This window comes from Nanorana parkeri, unplaced genomic scaffold (assembly GCF_000935625.1).
Source record: "Nanorana parkeri isolate BGI_ZX_2015 unplaced genomic scaffold, ASM93562v1 scaffold234, whole genome shotgun sequence".
Lineage (NCBI taxonomy): Eukaryota > Metazoa > Chordata > Amphibia > Anura > Dicroglossidae > Nanorana > Nanorana parkeri.
In genome coordinates, this window is record NW_017306502.1 from 154,868 (window position 1) to 177,413 (window position 22,546).

General features: G+C 39.6%; 2 protein-coding genes across 10 annotated transcripts in view; one reads left to right on the forward strand and one right to left on the reverse strand.

Annotated features, from left to right (window-relative positions):
* Positions 1 to 22,546, forward strand: part of CASK (calcium/calmodulin dependent serine protein kinase) — a 240,822-nt gene that overhangs the window by 84,949 nt on the left and 133,327 nt on the right. For all 9 annotated transcript variants that reach the window (XM_018556336.1, XM_018556340.1, XM_018556337.1 and 6 more), the window contains exon 6: positions 19,709 to 19,811. In XM_018556336.1, the coding sequence (XP_018411838.1) occupies positions 19,709 to 19,811 (103 nt within the window). The remainder of the gene's footprint in view (positions 1 to 19,708; positions 19,812 to 22,546) is intronic.
* LOC108786927 (probable G-protein coupled receptor 34) lies at positions 11,107 to 18,038 on the reverse strand. Its single transcript, XM_018556345.1, has 2 exons — positions 17,899 to 18,038; positions 11,107 to 12,299 (listed from the first exon to the last, which is right to left on the reverse strand). The coding sequence occupies exon 2, from the start codon at positions 12,289 to 12,291 to the stop codon at positions 11,122 to 11,124; it is 1,170 nt and encodes a 389-aa protein (XP_018411847.1). The 5' UTR covers positions 12,292 to 12,299; positions 17,899 to 18,038; the 3' UTR covers positions 11,107 to 11,121.

Genomic DNA, 22,546 nt, shown 5'->3' on the forward strand with positions numbered 1-22,546 from the left:
TCCCTCCTCCATCGCCGGGCCCGCCTCCTCCGTCAGCGACCCCGCCTCCTTCTGATGCTGACCCCCGGACCCCGCCTCCTCCGCGCCACGTCCAGCCTCCTCCACTGCCGCTGCTGACTCATTGACTCAGCAGCGGCAATGGAGAAGAACGCAGCGCTGCACAGATCACGGTGATCTGAACAGCTGTGCGTTCGAACCCATAGCGACCCATGCGGCCCGCACGGCATCAGAGGGGTGTCCTGGCCGGGCCCCCCTGGGCCCGGGCCCCATAGCGGCCCCCTGGGTTGCTATGGCTATTGTTACACCACTGTGTGTTCCTATATTTTAAAAAACGCTAAAAATCTACTGCCAGAAGAAAAGCAGGTTTTGACCATAAAATTCAAAATGTATTTGGTTGTAATGGGCAGTTCTGGAATACCTAAAAGTAGTTAAAGCTGGTTACAATCGGTTTAAAAAAAAGAACTTCTCTTGCTCTGCTATTTTACACTTTCATATAAGTCTTACCCTCCTTACCATCTTGTCTTGAATTGTATTGTGATTGTAATGTCTTCCTTTATATTGTAAAGAGCTGCACAAACTGTTGGCGCTATATAAATCCTGTGTAATAATAATAAGTCTTCATTCATTGAGCTCCAGCCGTACCTTCAGTCTTGCACTGTTTTACAGGCTCCTCTCCTGTTCCGTTACCACATGGCTTGGTAACAATACCTTATATTGCCTCCTTTCTGTACAGTGGCTACCAAATGTACATAGGGCGCAACTTGATTGGAGGATTTAAATGAGGCGGCTGTTTACCAGCCATGTGAGATGTAATAAACAAATAATGGCCAGGACTTTAACCCCTTCGTGACGGGAGACGTACACTGTACGTCCCCTCACAAAGTGCCTATATGACTGGCCACGTACACGTGATGAGTTATATCAGGCTTTGTAATGCCGGTAACAGCTGATTCTCAGCAGTTACCAGACATTAATGAATGCCTCAGCATTGAGGCATTCATTAATGAAATAGTTAAGCTTTTGTAAAAGCTTGTTTCTTTCATTAATGAAAGAATGAAGCCGTTGCATGCAAATACGGGACCGCTAAATAGCTATCCCGTATTTTGACAGCTGAAAATAGCAGAGAGGTAGCAGAGTGTGTCACCTCTCTGCTATTCGTTTTGACAGCTCGATAGCCCGATTGTTTGTTACATTTCACCAAAGAGTTTTTTCTTTTGAATGTCATTCGCATGTTGATTGAGTTAAAAAGGAACTAGGGAAGGCAAAATATAAACAGATTAAACTTCAGCTCTAGAAATGTTTTAAAGGATATTTCCCAAGTTAGCTGGCTAGCTTTCAATTGTCATGTTTCCAGTGCAGCCAGGAAAATGAGATTCTTGGCTGGTAGCTGAATACAACATGGAGACATTTTCCTAAAAGGGGATTTCTCAACACCATATATCCTTATATCCTACTCTAGGCAGAGATCTGTTTTACCATGTCTAAATAGGCAGAATGCAGCATAAAATCTTCAAGTATGGGTACAATTTTCACAAAAAAGATGGTCGTTTTAAACCCACCGCTTTTCATTCCGGGTACAGAAATATGTTACAGGAACTACTGTATGTACAACAGAAATTGTTTTAAGGGAACTTAACTTATCGTAGCTTAAAACCTACACGCAGCCACTTTTTGTATTAAAGATAATGAATGCTGTGTTTCTATTCTAGCACACATTTCATCTATAACAAGCTTTTTAATTGCGGTCTGTGTTTTCAGCCTCTTTGATTAAAAACGTTCACAGATTTATACATTTTTTTCCCCCAAATTATACTGAGGCTGTTTTATTAGGACTGTTGCAAAGAAAAATTGACCTTTTTTTTTTTTCAGCCTCAAATCTGTATTGAGAGGTCTAAAGCTAGTTTGAATATATTCAGATTGTTGTACTTACCAGCAGTGACCGTTCACATCCAGCACTTCACAGGAACTGAAAATGCAGAAACTGACCAGCTTATTTGTAAGAAAAAAACGTCACTCGTTAGGCTTGTGGTCTTATATGTGAGCTATTCTGAAAGTAAAACTCCAAACACAAACATGTGCTTTATCCCCTCTATCGCCTGATCAAGTAATACATCATCATTGCCTGCTTTGAATTGTTGAAGGTTGTTACCAGTCACCCAGCCCATAGGCACAGGCCATGGTGGCCAGTCCCTTAGACAGAAAAAAGGGAATGCTGGTGGAAAAAGCCACGTGTACTGTGGCTGCCTGTTCTGTTTAAACCTCTAATAAATTGACTGACACAAGAGTCAGGGCTGTAACATGGGGCATTAGCATTATTCTATGTTCCACACATTAATGAACATTCATACGTGCCCTCATGTTTAGTTAGCTGCCAGAATTGCCTGGACAAGTATGCCAGGAGATTGCAGTGACATAAGCAGGAGTCACATGTCGCCCTGTCATACAGTCCCACAGATCATCATTCTTTGAAATGTGTAACTTCTGTACTGCATCAAGTGACCAAAACTTCTGACGCACAATTGCAAGGCTGCACTTTAGATTTATTTGTATATTTAAAAGATCAGTCCACCCATAAGTGATATTTTAGATGGATTCTGGTCAACTTAGCCCCTGTTTTCTTGTAACTATTGGAACAATCTACCATAATGCATGACTAGTCCTTTTGTGAGCTTTAAGTGCTCCTACCCACTTACGCAGTTTTGAGCACCTTCTGTTGCCTCTTACATTGTTTTTTTTTTTTTTAAAGGGAGAACTTTTCATAATGGACACAGCATATGTGTATACACCGTGCAGAGATCTGACCAGTAGGGTCAAAGAGAGATATAGGAAATTATCGACTAGTTTAACACTCCAGCATAAAGGTTATGGGTTGGCTGACCCTTCAAAAGAAATTAGGTGTATTTTTACCTGCTTCTAGTTGAGCACTGGAATTTTGTTTTGATGTCGGTCCTTTTGTAGTCTTACCTAAATGGCTGACTGCCTGGACAGGAAGTTGGTGGCAATACAAGGAGCCATTATGGTTCTCCACCATACTTATGTGCTGACAGGAGGATGAAGCAGCATGAGGGATGAATAATTGGCGCTTTTTACTTTATTGTTCCACCAGTAGGTTGAGGATCTGGCTGAGATGTCTTGAAATCGGTGTCTGAATTTCCAAACAAACTACAGAAAATTACAAATCCATTAGGCAGGTAAAACACGTTTCTGCGTATAGTTCAGCTGGATTATTTAGCTCCTTATTTGGGGTAAGTTTGACTCTTACCCTGAATATTGAGCCTCAAATTATTATTTTTACCTCTGTCTCCTCAAATGTGCTCTTACCTTGGTCCCCTGGCTACAGCCCCTCGAAAATCATTACATCCTCCCAGAAAATCTTATGGGCTTGACTGGTTCTACACAGTAGATCCCCATTAACTTCCATGGGGCTATGTACTTAGACGCTTTAAAGACGGCCCCATAGAAGTCTATAGAAGCTAATGCCCAGACACAGCTAATACACAAAAGATTTTCAGGATTGTTGTAACAAATGTTGGATACTGAGGCCATGGGGTGGAGGGAAGTATACATCTGGGGAAGGATAATTTTGTTTGGGGGGCGGGGGGGAACAAATAGGGGAGGACCTGTTTCCTGTTTGAGCTTCGTGCTGATAGATGACAGTCTCAAGGCATAACAGTCAGTTGTACAAGCCTTCCTTTATTTCCGCTATAGTTCTTTTCCATAAATGGACATACTAGGTACAGTACATAATTGCAAGGGCACACTGCACAATACTCTGCATGTAACAAAGACTCCTAGGGTCATGTTGAAGAATCTGCAGACATCTCTTGCACTCATGTTTGTGAGTCTTCCCTAAGAAAAACACTATACAAAAATGTTGTTCATGTAAGATTACTATAGTAGGAATAACTGTTCTTGAAAGAAAAAATGCTACCTGTGCCGCATTTGCTAAAGACTATGGTGATATTTCTCCTCTCTAGTAGAACACTGTTCTGTGGCTAGGATACATGTTTGGTTGTATTTTGGAGAAAACAATACTCTACATCTCAAAACCACATGCCAGATATGAAGCATATTGAGGTAAAATAATGTAGTAGGGCTGCTTTGTTGACATGGGCCTAGAAGTTTTTGCCGTCATTGACGAAGTAGTTAATTTTAATTTGTATTGCTAAGTTCTACAGCAGAAGGCCGGGCAATCAGTAATTCCAGATTCAGAACAAAATGGATCATGCCTCAAAACAATGCAGTAGGTTAACAATGAAGTGGATCAAAAGCAATATATTTCATATTTTAAAATGACTAATTCCATCCAAGAATATTACTAAGTATTACTAGCACAGCACAATGTTGTTTTCTCTCCCTGCCCTCTTGTTTCTTCCTTGCATGGCTGTTCACGGTGGGTGGTGGGTTACTGTTTTGGTATGGTTTGACTACACTGAGTAGTAGAAAATGTCATGTGTGCGCACTGTACATGCTTGGTATATACCAGTAAGCACCAGGCTGGTATTTCATTGTTTAACTACACATGATTTTTTTTTTTGATTGCCTGTAGACTTTTGCCAGTCAACCTAGCAACTAGTATTTGTCCAGGCCTGACACAGATAAAGATCAGATCATGTTTGTCTATGTTTTAGATCTGTAATCTTCACGCCTCTCTAAACTATAACAAATATTTTCACTGTGCCCAGCACTGCACAGCCTCTCTTCGCTAACTGCCTTGTTCTGAACTGTGCCCCCTCTCCACAAGCATTACCACAATTATTATTATACAGATTTACATATATAGCACCAACAGGTTCACAGATGTTTGCTCAGGAAAGATCTACTACATACATTAATGTTCCAGATCATTGTCTGTCTGAGCAGTGGGTAGGAAGTGAGGATCCCCAGCACTCAGGAGATGACATTCAAATCATAATGTCTGTTTATTCAGATAAATCGTCACATATATCGCACACAGCCAGCGTTTTGGGGCCACACAGGGTCCCTTCATCGGGGCAATAGAGTGGCAATAAGTGCAAACCAAAAAAACACATATATATCCCTCAAAGAACACTGAATGAGATTTAAGCACCTAAGATTTAAGCAGCATGTGTATATATGTGTATATATATATATAAATATATATTAAAAGATACATAATGTAAAGAAGACAAGTAGGGTATGCATAAAGAAATGCATGATAGCATATTAACCATACAATATCAACGCATCAACATTATATGACGTTTACTGAATGTAGAAGGTTTGTTTCATTTCAATATATAGGCCTAAATCATGTGAATAAGATGAGATTGGCACCAACCATAGCATCCAATAGTCATCGATGGAAAAATACAAAGTGGATGCCTTTCAAACATAATGCAACCAAATAACGGATGTGTAATATAAACGTATAGATGTATGACAAATGTTAACAAAGATATCACTAAAAATGAATGCAGAGATGGATGTTAGTGAAACGTGAGTAAACGCAGGAAGGTATGCATATATATCAAGTGGTAAGAAAGCATGATAATAGTGTTGTGTTAAGACCTCTGGGCTTTACCGTATTAAGTGTGTAGAACCAAAAGGCCTCTCTACGTAACAAAATGTTATCACGATTGCCTCCCCTGTGGGCCTTCGGCACATGGTCAATGATCATGGCTCCAAGTTCATGTACTTGGTGGTTGTGCTGCCACTGGTTTATTGGGATCTACATCCTTGCCCTGTCGCTTAAATTCAGTTGCTTCCTTAATATCGCTCCTGTGTCTCTGGTAGCATTTCTGAGCAGTGGGGTCATGGACAAGAATGCACCTTCAGGAAAAATCAGTAGTGGCCATGTTTCTTTAAGTGCTTGTGGTTTCTGCAACTAAGTCTGCATTAAAGTGACATGGTCCCTGTGTGTGTTTTGATAAGTAGCCACCTCTCCAAACTCCCTCTCGTTATAGATTATAATGCCATTAGAGATTAGCTAGCTAAACGTGAGATTTAAAGTCCATCATGGGAGAGAGCTTGGAGTGGTGGCTACTTTACAAGTTTGAGGATCTACAGCTGAGTGATACACAAATAAGATACATTTTTTATTAATAGTTAAGTTACATGAATGCATTTGTAAGATTTAACTCCTGAGTTTAGTGTCACTTAAAGTAAATCTGTGCTGCCAGAAATGCAGGGGGGAGAGGTGGGGGTGTGATTGTGCTGACTTCTCCCAAAAATATTGGTTACTTTTCAGTCTCTGGTGTCAATAGCTTTGTCTTTGACTTAGTACAAGCATACAGATTAGAAAGTCGGATCTATTGATCTCCATGCTTTTTCTAGGTCAGTTATATGAAGTAATAGGGTCATTATAACAGCTAGGCAACAAGCATTTTAAGAAGAGATGAACAGTGGTATCTTCCATTTTCTCAAGGTACAGGTTTCCTTAAGGGAAACATGATGAGTTGACTACTTATATTGTTTGTAGCTTACAGATAGTGTACACAATACAATACAGAATAGTGTTTATAAAAAGCCTGCTTTAATAGGTTCCCTTTGTATAGTTTTTATACAACGGTTCAGTGTCTCCAAATAGACATAAGTAATTTTGTACTTGTTTGTTTTTATATTCATAGCATTGAATATGGGCAATCATCACCCAGGTCTATGACAGTGATTTGCATTTAGTGCATCAACATGTAATTGAGCTAAGCTAGCACAAACATCATTTTTACCAGGTTCATTGCCTTCCAATTATACAAAGCATGCTTAAAGTATGTTTATGGACATTTCAACATTTGCATATTCTTTACAAGCAGTTGATAAGCCGTTGCTGACTTCTGTCGTTACAGCCACTGTTAAGTAATTCTGCCACCATGATGTCACCACACTTCTAGTCCATTGTTTACTTCTTCCAGCCCCATGAGTATGTTTTTCTTTAATCATTGTGTGTATATTATTATTTTTTCCCAAAAAGTGGACTATGCCTTTAAAAGGCTAGTTCACCCTTTTACACATGAAAAAGTGAGCTTATGCACAACACCCTCCTAACCGCCCTGGTCCCTGCTGCATTTATCTGTAATTTTGACCCTCACCCACTGCACACACCAGCCTGTATAACATTCCCGGCACTGGAAAAATGCACTACAGAGCCCTGTAGACCAGGGGTGCCCACAATTTTGTGTGCGAAGATCTACTTTTTGTATGACTGGCTCAATGAGATCTACCAGAACACAGGATAGGTCCGATTGCGATAAAAGTGGGCACGCCTGCTGTAGACTGTATAGTAACCAAATGCTTCCAACAGAAAGTAATAATCGGTCAGTGTGGCCCTGTCTCCTTCTGGCCAGTGAGGATGTGTTTTCTACTGGTATGCCATCCCAGAAGAAAGAGGGCTCAGAAAAGATTCTGAAAAGCTTCAGCTGCAAACTTTTACCACATGCTGTCCAGGCCGGACGGGGGGGTTCTTGAATGCGGGTGGACGTTTTTAAACGTCCTTTCCTGCTCCGCTCGTGCCCGCCGCTATTAGGCGCGTATGTGTGGGAAATCTGTGTGATTTGTAAACAGCCAGTGATGGCTGTTTACATACAAGCATTCCAGCATCTGTAGAAGCGCCCCATCGCTTGTAATATACGTGTGGGTGTGCAGCCCCCATCTCCACCACCAATGCCGAGCTCCGCTGTGCCTGGTGTGGCCTGGGACCAACACAATGGCTATGTCACTGGAGATCAGAGGGAGATCAGTACACGATCTCCTATCTGGTCTCTGAATGTGGGAAATTATGTATATTGCATCACTTTCGCACTCAACTGTCATTCCCTGTTAGAGAAGCTGGTGAAGCACATCTCTGCTTCGTCAGCTTCTCTTGGGGTCCCTAGGTGACCGGGGTCTGAGAAACCCCTGATGTCTCCATAAAGAGGACCTGTCACTGTATATTGGCTATCACATAGGGGGCTTGTTATCCCACTATGTCATAGCAATAAAGCTAAGTGGGGGAAAAAAATTAGTTACAAAAAAAATTGAATTCACATATTAAAAAAAACCCACAAAAAATGTTTAAAGTCCCCCGCCCTTCCATACATGCATTAGGGACGCCTACGTGCGAAGATAAAGATTGTGCTCCGTACGCCGCACATGTTGCATATGACCGCGAATATCGGAGTGTGAGCAATAATTCTAGGGCCATCAATCACTGATAACAGTAAATTGATGAGCAGTTAAAGCTTTTAAAGCGTTGCCTATGGCCAATTTTGGGTATGGAAGTTTTTTTTTTTGCGATTTCGCGGGCACATGCAGTTTTAAGGCTTGATGTGCTTGCTGTCTATTTACCTGATGTGACCCCATCTTTTGTGTTTTACCAAAAATTGGGTAATATATGTTTAACATTTTTTTAAAAAATGTTCAGTAGTTTTTTTTGTTCTATAGTAAAAAATAAAAACCCCAGTGGTGATTAAATACCACCAAAAGAAAGCTCTATCTGTCCCCAAAAAATGGTATAAAATTAATTTCAGTACAGCGTTGCATGACTGAATAAATGTCAAAGTACCGCAGCGCTGAATACTGAAAAATGGCCTGAACAGGAAGGGGGTGTAAACACCCCGGTCAGCAAGTGGTTAAGGATGAGGTGGCTGAAACTCGAGAGTTTTCTATTTTAATAAGTGCCTTAAGTACGATCACAGTAAAGAAAAAAAAATCCAGTTTCAGCTTGAAAAATTACATAAGAGTTGGTAGTGCTAGTATCTTAAATAGCCCTTGTATAAGTAATGTAAAATAAATGTAATTTGCATTCTGATTCTCAGTGGCCCAATATTATGTAGTAAACGTAATTTCTTGTTTCATGCGCCCTCACTACATTTGTGTTTTGCGAGAGCCAAGACAGCGGTTTGTGCCACAGCTTGGCTTTAGGACTGAGAAACTGGTGGCAGAACAAATCTTGGAATTTGGGTATCTTTGCAGTTCATTGTTCTCTGAATTACAGTATGGAGTAGGCCGAGACATGTTGTTCTCAACCTAAATCATAGCATGTATTTTTTTCATATATAATATTGCTTTAAAACTTGACTACAGTGTTGATTGTAATCACCTTTAACCCTTTCGCTGCCAAGGCGTTTTTTTTTGCACGTGTTAATCACATTTTAGGCCTGAAATTTTCTTAAAACCCCCAAACATATATTTTCTGAAAGCAAAGACCCTGTAAAATAAAATGGTGGCAGTTGCAAATTTTTATATTAGCAGAACTCTTTATCAAATCCAACAATTTTGCAAAAAAATTAACCTAAGTTAACCTTAGGGCCCAAAAACACAATAAAATACCCATTTACGAGTAAATAGATACCCAACATACCCATGTTAAAAATTGCTTGCATCCATGAAACGGCAACAAAAAACGGCACCCGAAATTGTCCATAGGTGGCGCTTTAAAAGCCTGCACAGGTCATCAGTTTACAGATATCTATGAATCTTGGCCCTGAATTATTGCTCTCACTCTGGAACATGCAGCGATACTCAACGTTTAGTGCGATCATCGGTTTCATATGTTGGCACACCCGACGCTTTACGATAATATGTTTGCGGGGGGCAAGTGACTTTAAGCCCTCATTCACACTAGAAAAGGCCGGCACATTCAGCTCCTTGCTGCTTGCACGGCCGCATTGGGCAGCTCCCGGGAAAGACAGATGCTGCGTGTGATTTAAAATGAAAAGCAAAAAGAGCGCCTCCATTGTGTAAAAACGCTTTAATAAAACGATATAAAGAGTTGAAAACATACTCAAAAAGAAATTGGAGTAAACAGGCATAAAGTATGTATCAGCGAACACAGACACTGAAATCATAGAGTTCCGGGCACAGCCGACAAGCTGCAAACATGTCTTGGTTGACGCGTTTCAGAGGACACGCCTCCTTCCTCAGAACCAATCAATTATGTGATTAGTGCGCAGCCCCTGTCCTTCTCTATGGGAGTACGCAGCCGTACGCCGCCCTACGCTCAACCGCCTTGCACATCCGTGCGGGTAAGCGTATGCGGACAGGATGGATCCAGTCTGCGTCCGAGCCAGGACACCCGCACCCGTACAGACCTGCACTTGAGGTGAGGGTAGGGGGGCGTAAGGCCGCATACTCCCATAGAGAAGGACGGGCTGCGTACTAAATCACACGCAGCACCTGTCCTTCCCGGGAGCTGCCCGATACGGAGCTGCAAGTGCCGGACGTTTCTAGTGTGAATGAGGGCTAAATGTTTGTTTTATTTTTACATATATTTAATTTAATCTTATTTTTTTTCTTCAACTTTTTATTTTTTTATTTTTTTGTTATTGCTATCACATAGAGGTGCTTACAAGCCCCCTATGTCCTGGCATACTAATGGTGTCAGGTTCTCTTTAAGGTGATATTAGGGGTCAATTAGACCCCTAATGTCACCTTTCCACTCCAAATAAGCTATTGGCCTGATATTCACAGGCCTGTGGAACCAATCTGACGGAAGCTCAGCCGTCCAAATCACTTTGTGTAAAGCTGACAGTCGGCTTTACACATGTAAACGGAGTCTGTTTAAAGGGGTCCACTGCTATGCATTGCATTGTTATACAAATTTTACATTTAGAAGTTTGTAGCTTGATAAACTTGTAGATTAGCTCACTTCTTCCTGTTGCACGGCAGAAGATTATGTACAGCTGTGTCAGTTGGTATTTCTTTATTTGTAGTCCACATTCAGAATTTGCAAAACTGTTGTCAAAGTGTCAAGCGTAATGAAGAAATTAAAATGTTTGTCCTCTTTATCAAATTCAGCAATTCGCATACAGAACCTAGAATCAGACAGAACAAAGTTAAATGTCTGGAGCTCCAGGGTCCTCTAAAGCCATATGCATATCATGGAGATAGCCATTATCTATAGCGGGTTGGAGAAATTAATATGCATTTCAGGAGCCAGCTTCAGAAGTTAGATGCCAGCTGTGATTTTTAATGAACCACGGCTACCTTGTTCCTGGAATTTGTCTAGCCCTGCTCCATAGCCAGGTCTGGCACATGAGCACAATGTTGGAGGGCACTGTAGCAATAGATGAGCACTGCAAGTTTTACCCTTTAAAGAAGTAGAATAGAAAGCACAGGTCAGAGACCGGGGCTTCCAAAAATCCATACCTTGGTTTGGTAATACAAAAACTTTTTTTTTTAAATTCAGATTTTTTTGATGCATATCTTCTCTTTTTTCTTTGTGATAATTCTTCGTTGATTAAGAGGAGTGGCAGTCTGAGAATATACAGTGGGCACACTGTCAGGTAGAGTATATCCGTGATGCAGGTCTGATGTGTTGCTTTCACTCCTGCTACTTTCCCGGCTGCTTTTACAAAGCAGGCGAAACACTGTTTTACGGACACTGCTAGACAATAGGAAATACATGATCGGGTCCAGGCAGCTATTGAAAGCCGACAACGCCAGTGTGATCTCATTTGCTTTGTGAACTCTCTCAATCCAATAACATGAGATATTTTGCAGCTGTGTTGTAATATAAACAATCCTAAAGGTGTGATAAGGTACAAAGCACAGGGTAAAGATGAAGAGTACAAAAAATGACTTGTAAGCTGTGATGTAATATTTTCCAGCATTTGGTAGGTAGGCACGCTCCCTGGAAATCTTGCGTAGGTTCTTGCCTATCTTCACATATGACAGGATCAGCATAATAAATACTATCCAGAAGATCAGTACAATAAAGTAATTAAATGCTGCTTGCCAAATTGCATCTGTCCTTTTTGTATACTGAAAGCAAACATTGTCACTTGATTGGTCCTTAATTGACTGTGTTGCAATATGAAAGATGCCTGACAAAATGGCTACTGCCCACAAGCTGCAGCAGATCTGAATACTGCATTTCCTCCTTGAAACGTTCCGGCTTCGCTGTGACCTCTTAACTTTTACATAGCGATCCATACTTATGAGACCCAAAAGGACAATACTAATATACATGTTCATGTAGAATAAGTTGCCAACAACTTTACAGAGTACAATTCCCAGTTTCCACTCTTGGGTGATGTGATACATTATTCGGAATGGAAGACAGAAAATCAGTAGCAGGTCAGCTATTGCTGCGTTGAGGAGGTAAATTTGTACAGAGTTTCTTTTGTTGTGGATGCACAGAAACACGTATAAGGCCAACATGTTGCCTAACAATCCCACAATAAAAATGAAAGAATAGAAAACCACTAAAGCAACACCAAGTGATGTTTCATCTATTGAGCACGTTGAAGAATTGTCTATTGAAGTGGAGTTAATGGAGTGTTTGGTGAAATTATCCACAAGGTAGTTCTCATTTATAGGCGTCAAGACCCAAGAGTTTGATGTAAGATGCATTTTTCTACCTGTTAAAAGAAAAAAAAATGTTTTTCGTTTAATTTGTTTGAATGATATTTGTAATTTGGTGATACATCACTACCGGGTAATAGGCAGAATTCCTACAAATCAAAGGCTTTTACATTTTCGTCACATTACTAGCATGCAAAGTGCTTACATTCAGCTCTGAAAAACTATATATTTTAGCTGTTCAGATTGCAAATAGCAGAAAAAATAAAACTGCCTCTCACTTTGTGAACACATTTATTGGTACTTATAATAACAATATAATTTAGAATGTATAGTTTTAAAAAACGATATGATCGTAATTCCCCATATTACCACTATTGACTTTTATTTTCACCCAGTTTTGTATTCACACCTGTAACTGAAGTTACCCTCTTATTAGTTGTGGCTGGATACCAACTTTTAGCTTTGTTAAAGAGCAGGACAAATTTATTAATTTGCCTGAATACATTTTTATTTGTGACGTAAGGGAAACTACTTGAATTTCATGGGCACCTTTCCTTAGCTGCTGTAAGAAAGGGAACACTTGATAGATAATTCACATGTACAATTTTCACTGCATTACCTTCCTTGTCCTGACCATTGCAAAGTTAGACCATCTGATTGTGTGAACTTTTTTTTTTCCCCTTATGCCCGATTACTCCAAGTTAAAGTTCAGAAAAGCTGTAGAGCTTCCTGTTCTAGTCTGTGATCATTTTTGTTTGTTTTAATGCCTTCTGCCCTACTTGGCTCCATCTGTATTTTGATTATACCAGTACAGGAGAGAGCTTGCTGGTGGTGCTACATCTCAGCCTTATGACCTAGCCAATTCTGCTTGTACTGCACACATAGTAGGTTGCAGCAGATAGGTTAGTGGTCTCATAGCGCATATCAGCTTAACAGTAAAGAATGGTCATCAGGAAGGCAGTGAGTTATGGACGATTACTTTAGTGGTAGGCAAGGTTTCAAAGTTAAGAATAAGTTATAACCCAATCAATACCTGCTGTTTCTGCATGTACAGATTGAAGGTTTAAATGTATACCTTGATACTGTTATAAATGTTAACCATTGTAATAAAATGTAAAGGGACACTAAATCTTAATCAATTCAAGTACCTAAACTGATACACAAATAAGATACATTTTTGTTACTACTCGGCTGCAGATCCTCAAATCATCTCTGAATTTGTGCTGTCGCTGTCCTTTTATGGAGGGTGGCTACTTTTGTTCCCCATGGTCCCTGTGTGTGTTGTAATGTAGTCACTTCACTTTTGTTAATAGTTTAGGTGCTTGGATAAATGTTTAAGTTTTAACTCCCGAGTTTAGTGTCACTTTAAGACACACATTTGTTCACAGGTTTTCCCAGTCTTCTTGTCAACAGTCAGTAGGCTTTCTTTAGACCTGCCTCTTCATTTGCAGATTGGATCAAAGTTGTGAAGGATAAAAGTAGAGAAAGGGTATATCTAAATTTAAAGGAAAACTATGGGGTTAGGGCTTTCCCCCGTTGTTCTCCTAAGGGTCATGGGAGAACACAAACTAGCGTCCTCCCGTTACACAAAGCTCAGTATACCGCGAGCTACAGCTGAGACGCCGCAGTCGGAACGGATCCCGACCATTATGTCTAGATCCACCCAGCTGCGTGAGGGACAGCTGGCTCTGCCTATCTATAGGCAGAGCCAGCTGTACCCGCCCCCTCCCCAGGCCGTTCCGCCAGTCAGCCCTGGAGAATCAGACAGAGGAGGGGGGAATCCAGTCCCTCCCCTGTCACGACTCTCTGCCGGCACAGGATCGAGAAGTGAGCGAGCGCCGGTAATTTAGAATTGAGCCGACCTGTGACAGTTTCTTTGTCACAGGTCGGCTCAGATTATGAGGCTGAGTGAAAATCACTCACCTCATAGTTCTCCTTTTAATTTAGAACTGCTAACTGTATCGCTGTACAGGTCAAATCTATCCTATCTCTCTATCATGAATAGCGCATTTAGGCTGTCCTGCATATGGTAATTTGGTGGCTGGCAGCCTAACACTACCACTAAGTATTTGACATCAGTAGGCCCATCACATTTCCAGTTTTGAGATGTATGTATAGGTGTGTAATATAAATATATGCACACAAACACACACACACGTACCTCGTTTAATGAACTTAATTAATTCCACGATTCTGGTCACGAACCGAATTGGTCACGAACCGAATTGGTCGCGAACAGAATCAAATTTTCCCATATGATTCATTGTAAATGAGGTTAATCCGTTCTGAACCATATGTAAATTCATTACCACTCTGCACTTTCTTTTTACCACCATGCTTTCTCTGCACTTTCTTTGGAGCCATGCTGGATTGAATAATACTGTAGAGTACTGTATGTGCTAAAAAGCTTCACAGCAAGTGTGCACAGGTCTGTCTGCGACCGCAATCTCGCCTAGAGTAAGCCACGACTACGTGTCAGAGCGGGGAAGATGGCCAAGGTCGTGTTCGTCACCCGATTTGGAGTTCGCGAACAGAAGCAATATTTTGCCGAACTCCCTGTTCGCAAACCGAAGTGTTCATGAACCGAGATATTACTATATATATCTATATCTATAGATATAGATATCTATATATTATAATATACATATACATGCTTGTTTGGCACATCTGTTAACCTTGGAGATTCTCTTTCAAATTTGATGGTTTTAATTACGTTAATCTTGACCACCCGTAGTTTCATTTTGATCAAGTGAATGTTTTGTAGTGCTCTTCATAACAATACTGTGGCTTGTGTTACTTCACATTACAAATGTAATCAAGTCTACTGTTTATCGATAACTGATGGTAGTAAATTGTAATGTCAACGTTCACCCTGTTGAGCGAGAAAAACACCTTTATGTTAAAATGAAATATTTGTAATAACAGCTAGGAATACCTAATTATGTTGGTGGTTTGGTTGGTTTTAAATTCTAGGGGGAGAGCAGTCACCAGGTGAACCACAGGCTGACATTGGGAAAGATCAAATGTCTTGTAGCACTATGCAAGTGCCATAAACTAAAAGCACTATATTAATCCTCAATAACTCATGCAATAATGCATGAGTTGGTATATTTAGTATGCTATCTTTTTATTGCAAAAATTAAATATGTATTTGCTTTGCACCTTGTACATTTTCACCCATGTAGCCTCTTATGAAATCAACGTTTTACATTTATCGTGTGTGCATTTGTGTTGGGTATGCTATGGGGCATGTAGGGTATTTAGGAGACCACTCATTTTTCTACCTTCTGGGTATTTAAATGATTTTATACATAAAAATTTACCAATAAGGACTTTAGTGCCATGGAATGTTAATTCTTGGAGGCATGCATTTATTGGGGTTGTGTGTGATGTTTTGTGGGTTTTGTTTTCAACCAAATCTATTTGGTTAAAGTGTAAATATTGTACAATTGTGAATATTTATACATTAAGACCATGTAGAGTGAAATGTGTTTTATGTTGTATTATGTGCTGGTATGACAATTTTGTAGGCATTATAGTGTAGAATTGTTCGCTAATAGTGTGTATTGTAATGTCCATTTCTTTTTGTCTCAATTGGCTGGCAATGCATAGTGACAGAAAATCTAACTCATGCTTCAGGTTTTGGCTTAAGTTGCACTACAGTTTTTGTTTTTTCAGGAGTAAATTCCTGATTTTCATATAAAACAATGATCATTTAATGCTGCTAACTATCACAGATTACTTCTTAGTTTATTACGTGCACATTTAGAGTAAGACATGTTCCTTTCAGATGTAATGCACTGCAGATAGAGAAGCAGACTGGAAACAGTTTGTAGCTTACTTATAAAATGCCATGAACTTGGGAGCCAGAAGCTTTTAATAAATGAAGTTCGGGTGATGTTATGGGGTGACAGCTGTAATGGAGATCAGCAGCCGTGTGATCCAAACAAATGAGGAAAAAAACAAAATAAACAATTAATATGGGGGGTTAGGGGGTGTTGGGATTTATCAAAATTGGAGCAGACAAAATCTGGAGCTATTGCCAATAGTAACTGGTCAGTTTCCCTCCTCAGTCTGTAAAGTGTTTTGATAAATTCCCCTCAGTTTTAGCAAGTTAAAGTAGATCTAATCCTGAACTGGATGACATTAAGTAACTTTTTTTTTTTTTTTTTACAGTCTCCATTATCAATTGGCCGAAATGAAAAAGTTGTAGAAAAACAGCATGTAGTTAGACTATGGTAGATTTGTACAGCTAGGTTTCTGAGCCCTCATTTTGTGTTAAAACATGCATGACACTAGAAATGCACATCAAAGGCACAGTACATCATGTGGAAAGCTCCCTATAAATATTACACAAGCCAGTGGGATATCCCTAATTAGTCCACACATGTAAAAGAAAACCATCCAAAACTTTTCTAGTTCATCTAAGCAATATATCCAATTGGGAGCTTTGTACCCATACTCTTCGGTCTTCTTTTAAAGGTTAAAATAGCCAAATATAGTTTCTTACACTGTGCCCTTTTTATATAGTTGGCCTAGGCAATTTCACCATTGTTTCCCCACATTTCTGTATTGCTATTAATAACCCAGAAAAGCATATTTTGAAGATACATTTACCAGGTTACAGGAAGCTTCTGACTTTTTTCACCAAATGATTTATAACCTGAGCCAAATGTAACCCATGATTTTCGTTAGAGGGAAGCTGGAAATAGAGTGCCTCTCATATTCCTCAATTTTGACTTTGATTCTAATCGCATTAAAGATATTTTTGTTGAGGCCATGACTATCAATGAGGTGATTTCTCTGTTTTTCAAGGTTTCAACAGTTAATGTGGCATTTACCAAACATTTGCTGTAGCTGTATCAACTAATGTAATTTAAAATCAAAATGTTCACCTGTATGGAATGTTTATCAAATGTTTTCAAATGTGTGATGTGCTTGGGGCACCATTACTTGGTATTGGCTTGCCAAACGCAGCAGACAAAATGTGGTTCTTTGCCCACGCAATGATGCACAGTAAAACAAATACACGTGAAGCTCGCAGCTGAAATAGGTGCATGAGCTTCTTTTCAAAATTTGTTGCACACAGGACTGCCCAATAAATAAAGTGTGAACGGGGGATGACAGATTTTCTGATTCTTACCACCATCTAAAACCTCCACAAAAAAAAAATGTCCCTGGAATTCCACTATAGCAGACCCTGGAATAATCATCTTGGGCTCTGGCACAATATTGCTTCTCTGGTTTGCCTGGTAGATGTACACATCCAAGCAAAATCATAAATGGCATGCTTAGATTCTACATAGCTATGAGCTGTTGCTGATGGGAAAACATTCCACTGTAACTGGGTTTGGAATTTTGACTACTGAACATAAACGCCCATGATGTTTTTAGGACATGTTTTAATGTGTTGCTTGTGTGAATGTGAACTAATTTGTGTTCTCCCTTGTGCCAAAATAACAGTAAAATAAACAGCAGCTTTTTGTTTTTCCTTAACTTAATTCTGAGAAAGCAATTGCCTTTTGCAGGCTTATTTGGTAAGAATTAAAGCATATCATCTGTTGGTTTAGGAGCATTATTGTTAAAGTAATTTTTGAATGAATTGAAAATTATCCATGCATTTTGTTTCATATTTGAGAGGGGGAAATCACTGACCTTATATGCTGATAATTCAGATACGTAGACCTTCAGGCAGCTTTTCCGTTTTACTTTGTACAAGTCCACAGTCATGTGAAAATCATGTTGTACTTTGTGGTATCTGCTTCCTTCTTCATACTGCTCAAATATGCTGTGTAAGGTGCATCTCTGCAAGGAATGATTTTGAAATGCCTGAGTTGTTACATAATTAATTTGAAAGGCGTGTATAACACATTTTGCTCAAGAAGTTCACTTGCACCTGTGAGAGTAGGTTCTCTTTAGCCTTCCATCTCTGTATGTGACCCAACAGGTGACACTTCCTGTCCAGGACCAGTAATGGGTTTCTAGCAGGAGAAACAGACTGGACAAGTAAAGTAACTGAGCAGTAATCATGGCCACTTATTTGGTAGTTTTCTGAAAGTTAAAGGGAAATCTTCCACGAATTTGCGTCCAAGGTTTTGTATGTTGGATGTTCACTTTGCAGAAACAAAATCCCAGAAAATGTTATCAATAGGTGCCTTGTTTTTACCCTTTCGCTGCAGAACATTTTTTACGCACCTATTAAAATGCAAGTAGGTTGGATAAAAAATTAAGTAAAACTACATTTTCTTAATCCAAGGGACCTGTAGAATAAGATTTCTGTTTCAAAAGATGATTTCGGAAATGTTTATCAGTTATATTTTCAGTGCAAAAAACACAAATTATTTTTGATGTTCACAAATGCAATATCATTTCAATGTATTTTTTTTTTAAATATATAAAAGGTGAGACTGTATTGAGTAAATAAGTACCAAATATGTCAAGCCTCAAAACTGTGTGCCTGTGAAATGGTGGAAAAAAAATAGGATACCCAAAATTGTACATTTGGCAGCTCATTAAAAACCTAACCGTTTTGAGTGAACAGTAAATTATGGCCATAGAATTAGTCTTCTACCTCTGGGAAGTGAGGGAGAATCAAATATTTGTTGCAAAATTGGTGTTCCCAAGTGCATGTATGTCTACATGTGTGGGAGGGAGGAGGTCCTGTAATTTTAGTTATTTATATTGTTTTTTATCCTTGCTTTTTAAGCAGGCAACTAAAGCAATATTTTCTTCTGCATTTAATGGCTGTATTGATAGCGCAAGTGCTTCACATAGCACTAAAGGAGTAACTGCTTAATAGTTATCGGGAGCTACACGCCTCATCATAACAGTGTTTGTGCGCATGCATACCATTGGTGTGATGATGTCAACGCAGCCACAGATCAGACGTGTTTCGTCACGTCTGTGGTATGTCTGATTTGTGACAAGCATATATTGACCAACTTATTGATTTTAAGTAGTCACATCTATCTAGTGAGTGTTCATTGGCTGGAAGTGTTCCAGGTGGAGGAGTTTGCCAGCACAGTTTTTTTTCGGCAGGCCTCTCTGTCTCGCTCTCTCTCCGTTTGTCTGTCTCATCAAAACTGGTGCAGCTTTGCAAGCAACCAATCAGATTCTCTTCAGTTAGGATTTGGAAATAAAAGGTGGATGCTGATTGCTTGCCGTGCACAGCTGCTCCAGATTTTGTCTCCTCCAGTTTTAAAACATTCCCATTGAATAAAAATTGATTTGTTTAAGCCTGTATTATATTTTCTATATTTGTATTAACATACATGTCAATAATGTGAAGTTATATGTTACGCCTCATGTGTATATATATTTTTAAAATAATTTGGGTAGAGCGCATCATAGCTACTACTGATAATAAGCAGGTTACCTATAGTAAAAAAAAAGTGTCTGTTGACTGAAAAAAGGTTAATTTTGTTGTGGTGATTAATGCCATTGTCTTTTTTTTTTTTGGTTGTAGCCACATTGTGTACTCCTCGCTTCAAAAGAAAACTCTGCCCCGGTCAAACTTGGAGGATTTGGTGTTGCAATACAGCTGGGGGAGTCTGGTCTTGTAGCTGGAGGTAAGAACTAGAACATTTTGCGGTTTTAATACAGTATAGCTTTTAAGGATTTGGTACATTACTAAACTACTCTTGTGTGTGCATTAAAGAAAACACAAGCTTTGCGTGTGTCTGTATACATTATGTATACTTTTTTCCTGCCATTTTTCTTTTTATTGCTGTCTGTGACTGTTAGAGAAATTTCACTTCACTTTCTTGTGCCTTTGACAGCGGGACAAAAAAAAAAAGAGCAGTTGTTAGCTCTGGGCATGGATGCCCTTACTCGCATATGGAACCTTAGTTTGTGGTATGCTTTTCTCCCATTTTCTGTTTCCCTTAGTGGTCACGAAAATTATTTAGGAGAGTACTGATCATTCTGGTAGCTTCATGGAAGCCAAGAAGAATTTTGTGCTTGTCTCTTAATTTCTCAATTTCTCTGTTAAAGGTTCTATTGCTATGTAGAACTGTTATCCAGCCAGGACATGACCTTCTGAAGAATGTTATCACAGGCTGTTGTGCCTCTCTAATGTATGATCGTTCCTTGCTTATCCGGTCAGGTAGCTGTCCTGCAAGATGATTAAGGAAAAACCACGGTTAGACTTGCCAGTAATGGTGTTTCATGGAATATTCCCACCCAGGGTTTTATCCTCGTGAGCCGATTGTGTTAATTTGGTATCAACTTTTTTTTTGTTTAATTCTTTATTTTGTAAAACAGGGTTATCCATACAAGAGTGAAGCATATCAGTAAGAAGTACAATACAATCAAGGCGAAAAAGTGCCAATGCTAATAAGAGACATGTATTCGATCGGATGGATCCTGTAACTTTTCAAATGACAGTAAAACATATAACAGACATATAGGGGAATTCGGATGGACAATAGGAACATAGCATTACGTGTGTGATCCTTCTGCCTCACCCTACTGTCCCTAGAATGTGTCATAACAGAAATAGGAATCACAGTTTAACTATTCGTTCAGTCCGAAGTAAATTCGCTACATTGGTGTATCCATTGGCGTTCCACAGATAAACATGTGACCGTGATCGGTCTCATTGAACAGGTCGCATGTTAATATCCTATCATACATAGGTAGCAGTCTATACATAGTCCTGGAACACCTAGATTAACTACTTCGATGCTGCATCCTGGTTACACGAGACATGCATAGATCAAGACATGGAGAATTACGTTTCTGCAGCGAAAGAGACAGTCTCGGTCGGTAAACTTGGGTAGTAGTAACTTGATGTGAGGGACTTTTTAACTGCTTTATGGTTTGTGCCTCTAGAGCAGGGGTAGCAAACCTCCGGCCCTCCAGCTGTGGTGGAACTACAAATGCCATGAGGCATTGCAAGATTCTCACATCCACAGACATGACTCCCGAAGAGATTTGGGATTTGTAGTTTCACCACAGCTCGAGGGCCAGAGGTTTGCTACCCCTGCTCTAGACGGTATAATTTTGGTTTACATGTTGCTGCTATGGCAATGTGTAAACCAAAAGATTATCTGCTAGAGCGTACGGTGTGCATACACAGGATTGACGGCACTTACGTAGCTTTTGCAACATGTAAACAAAATGATTCCCCTCTAGTGCGCTGGGTGCGCCACCAATCCCATCAATGCACCCCCTAATGCTCTAATGGGGAATCATTTGGTTTGCACATTTCTATAGTAACAGTAACATGGGTATCTCCAATTTAGCATATGTTGTACACCCGTTATTATTCTCCCTTAGGCAAGAAATTAAGTACAGGAACATGAAGAAGGGTACTTGTAAAGAAAAAAAATATATACAAAAATTATATCTGATATGGACAACGTGGGGAGTAAACCATGACATGTTGAAAAAGAGGTATAAGTTTGGCCCTAATTTTCTAATCGTTCTAGTTTATAACTTTCACCTTTTCTGAATTTAGGTATTAATTATGTATGTTCTGCTTCCTGGAGCTCTAAGAGACAAATGCATGTGCTTTGGGTTAAGGTTCCATAGATAAGGTGTAAATTACTGCTAAACCTTTTTCTGCCCTGTGTTTCCACTAAATTTTTAGTGCATTTTTCAACCCACTCTAAAGGGGCTCATTTACAATAGAGAGCAGTTATGTGCTTTTTCTTATACGGCAGACTTTTTTTTAGCCTTTTGATTTATAGCTGTGTGAAGCCTATGGTGTGACTGGGCTCTCTTCCCAGCTTTTTTTTTTTTTTTTACTTATTCGTTTTAATAGTGCTCTGCTGACTTTGGAGTTCCCAAGCCAGCAAGAGTAATGAACACATTTGTAAAGCACACCACGGTACTATTTTATACGGCAGACTTTTTTTTAGCCTTTTGATTTATAGCTGTGTGAAGCCGATGGTGTGACTGGGCTCTCTTCCTAGGTTTTTTTTTTTTTTTTTACTTATTCGTTTTAATAGTGCTCTGCTGACTTTGGAGTTCCCAAGCCAGCAAGAGTAATGAACACATTTGTAAAGCACACCACGGTACTATTGGTACCATACCTTTATTTCCTAGATTTGCATTACGAGAGTTTCCCACTCGGACACGTTCATTTTTTTTTTTATATAAAAAAAATACGACAGAAGGTGCTGCAATTCACAAAGATGGGTGGAATCCCTAAACCTTCTCAGTGGACTGGAACTCAATCAGGAAGTATGCCCAGGAAAGCTTGCTAATAGAGTATCCAAGACCTACAATAAGCCAGGGACAGTCTCAGCTGATCAGAATCCTACCCATAACTAAAATGTCACTTTTGGGCTCACTGGCC

What these genes read in the sequence shown, in the direction of transcription:
- LOC108786927 (XM_018556345.1), bottom strand. Translation starts at nt 12,291, where the DNA reads ATGCATCTTACATCAAACTCTTGGGTCTTGACGCCTATAAATGAGAAC.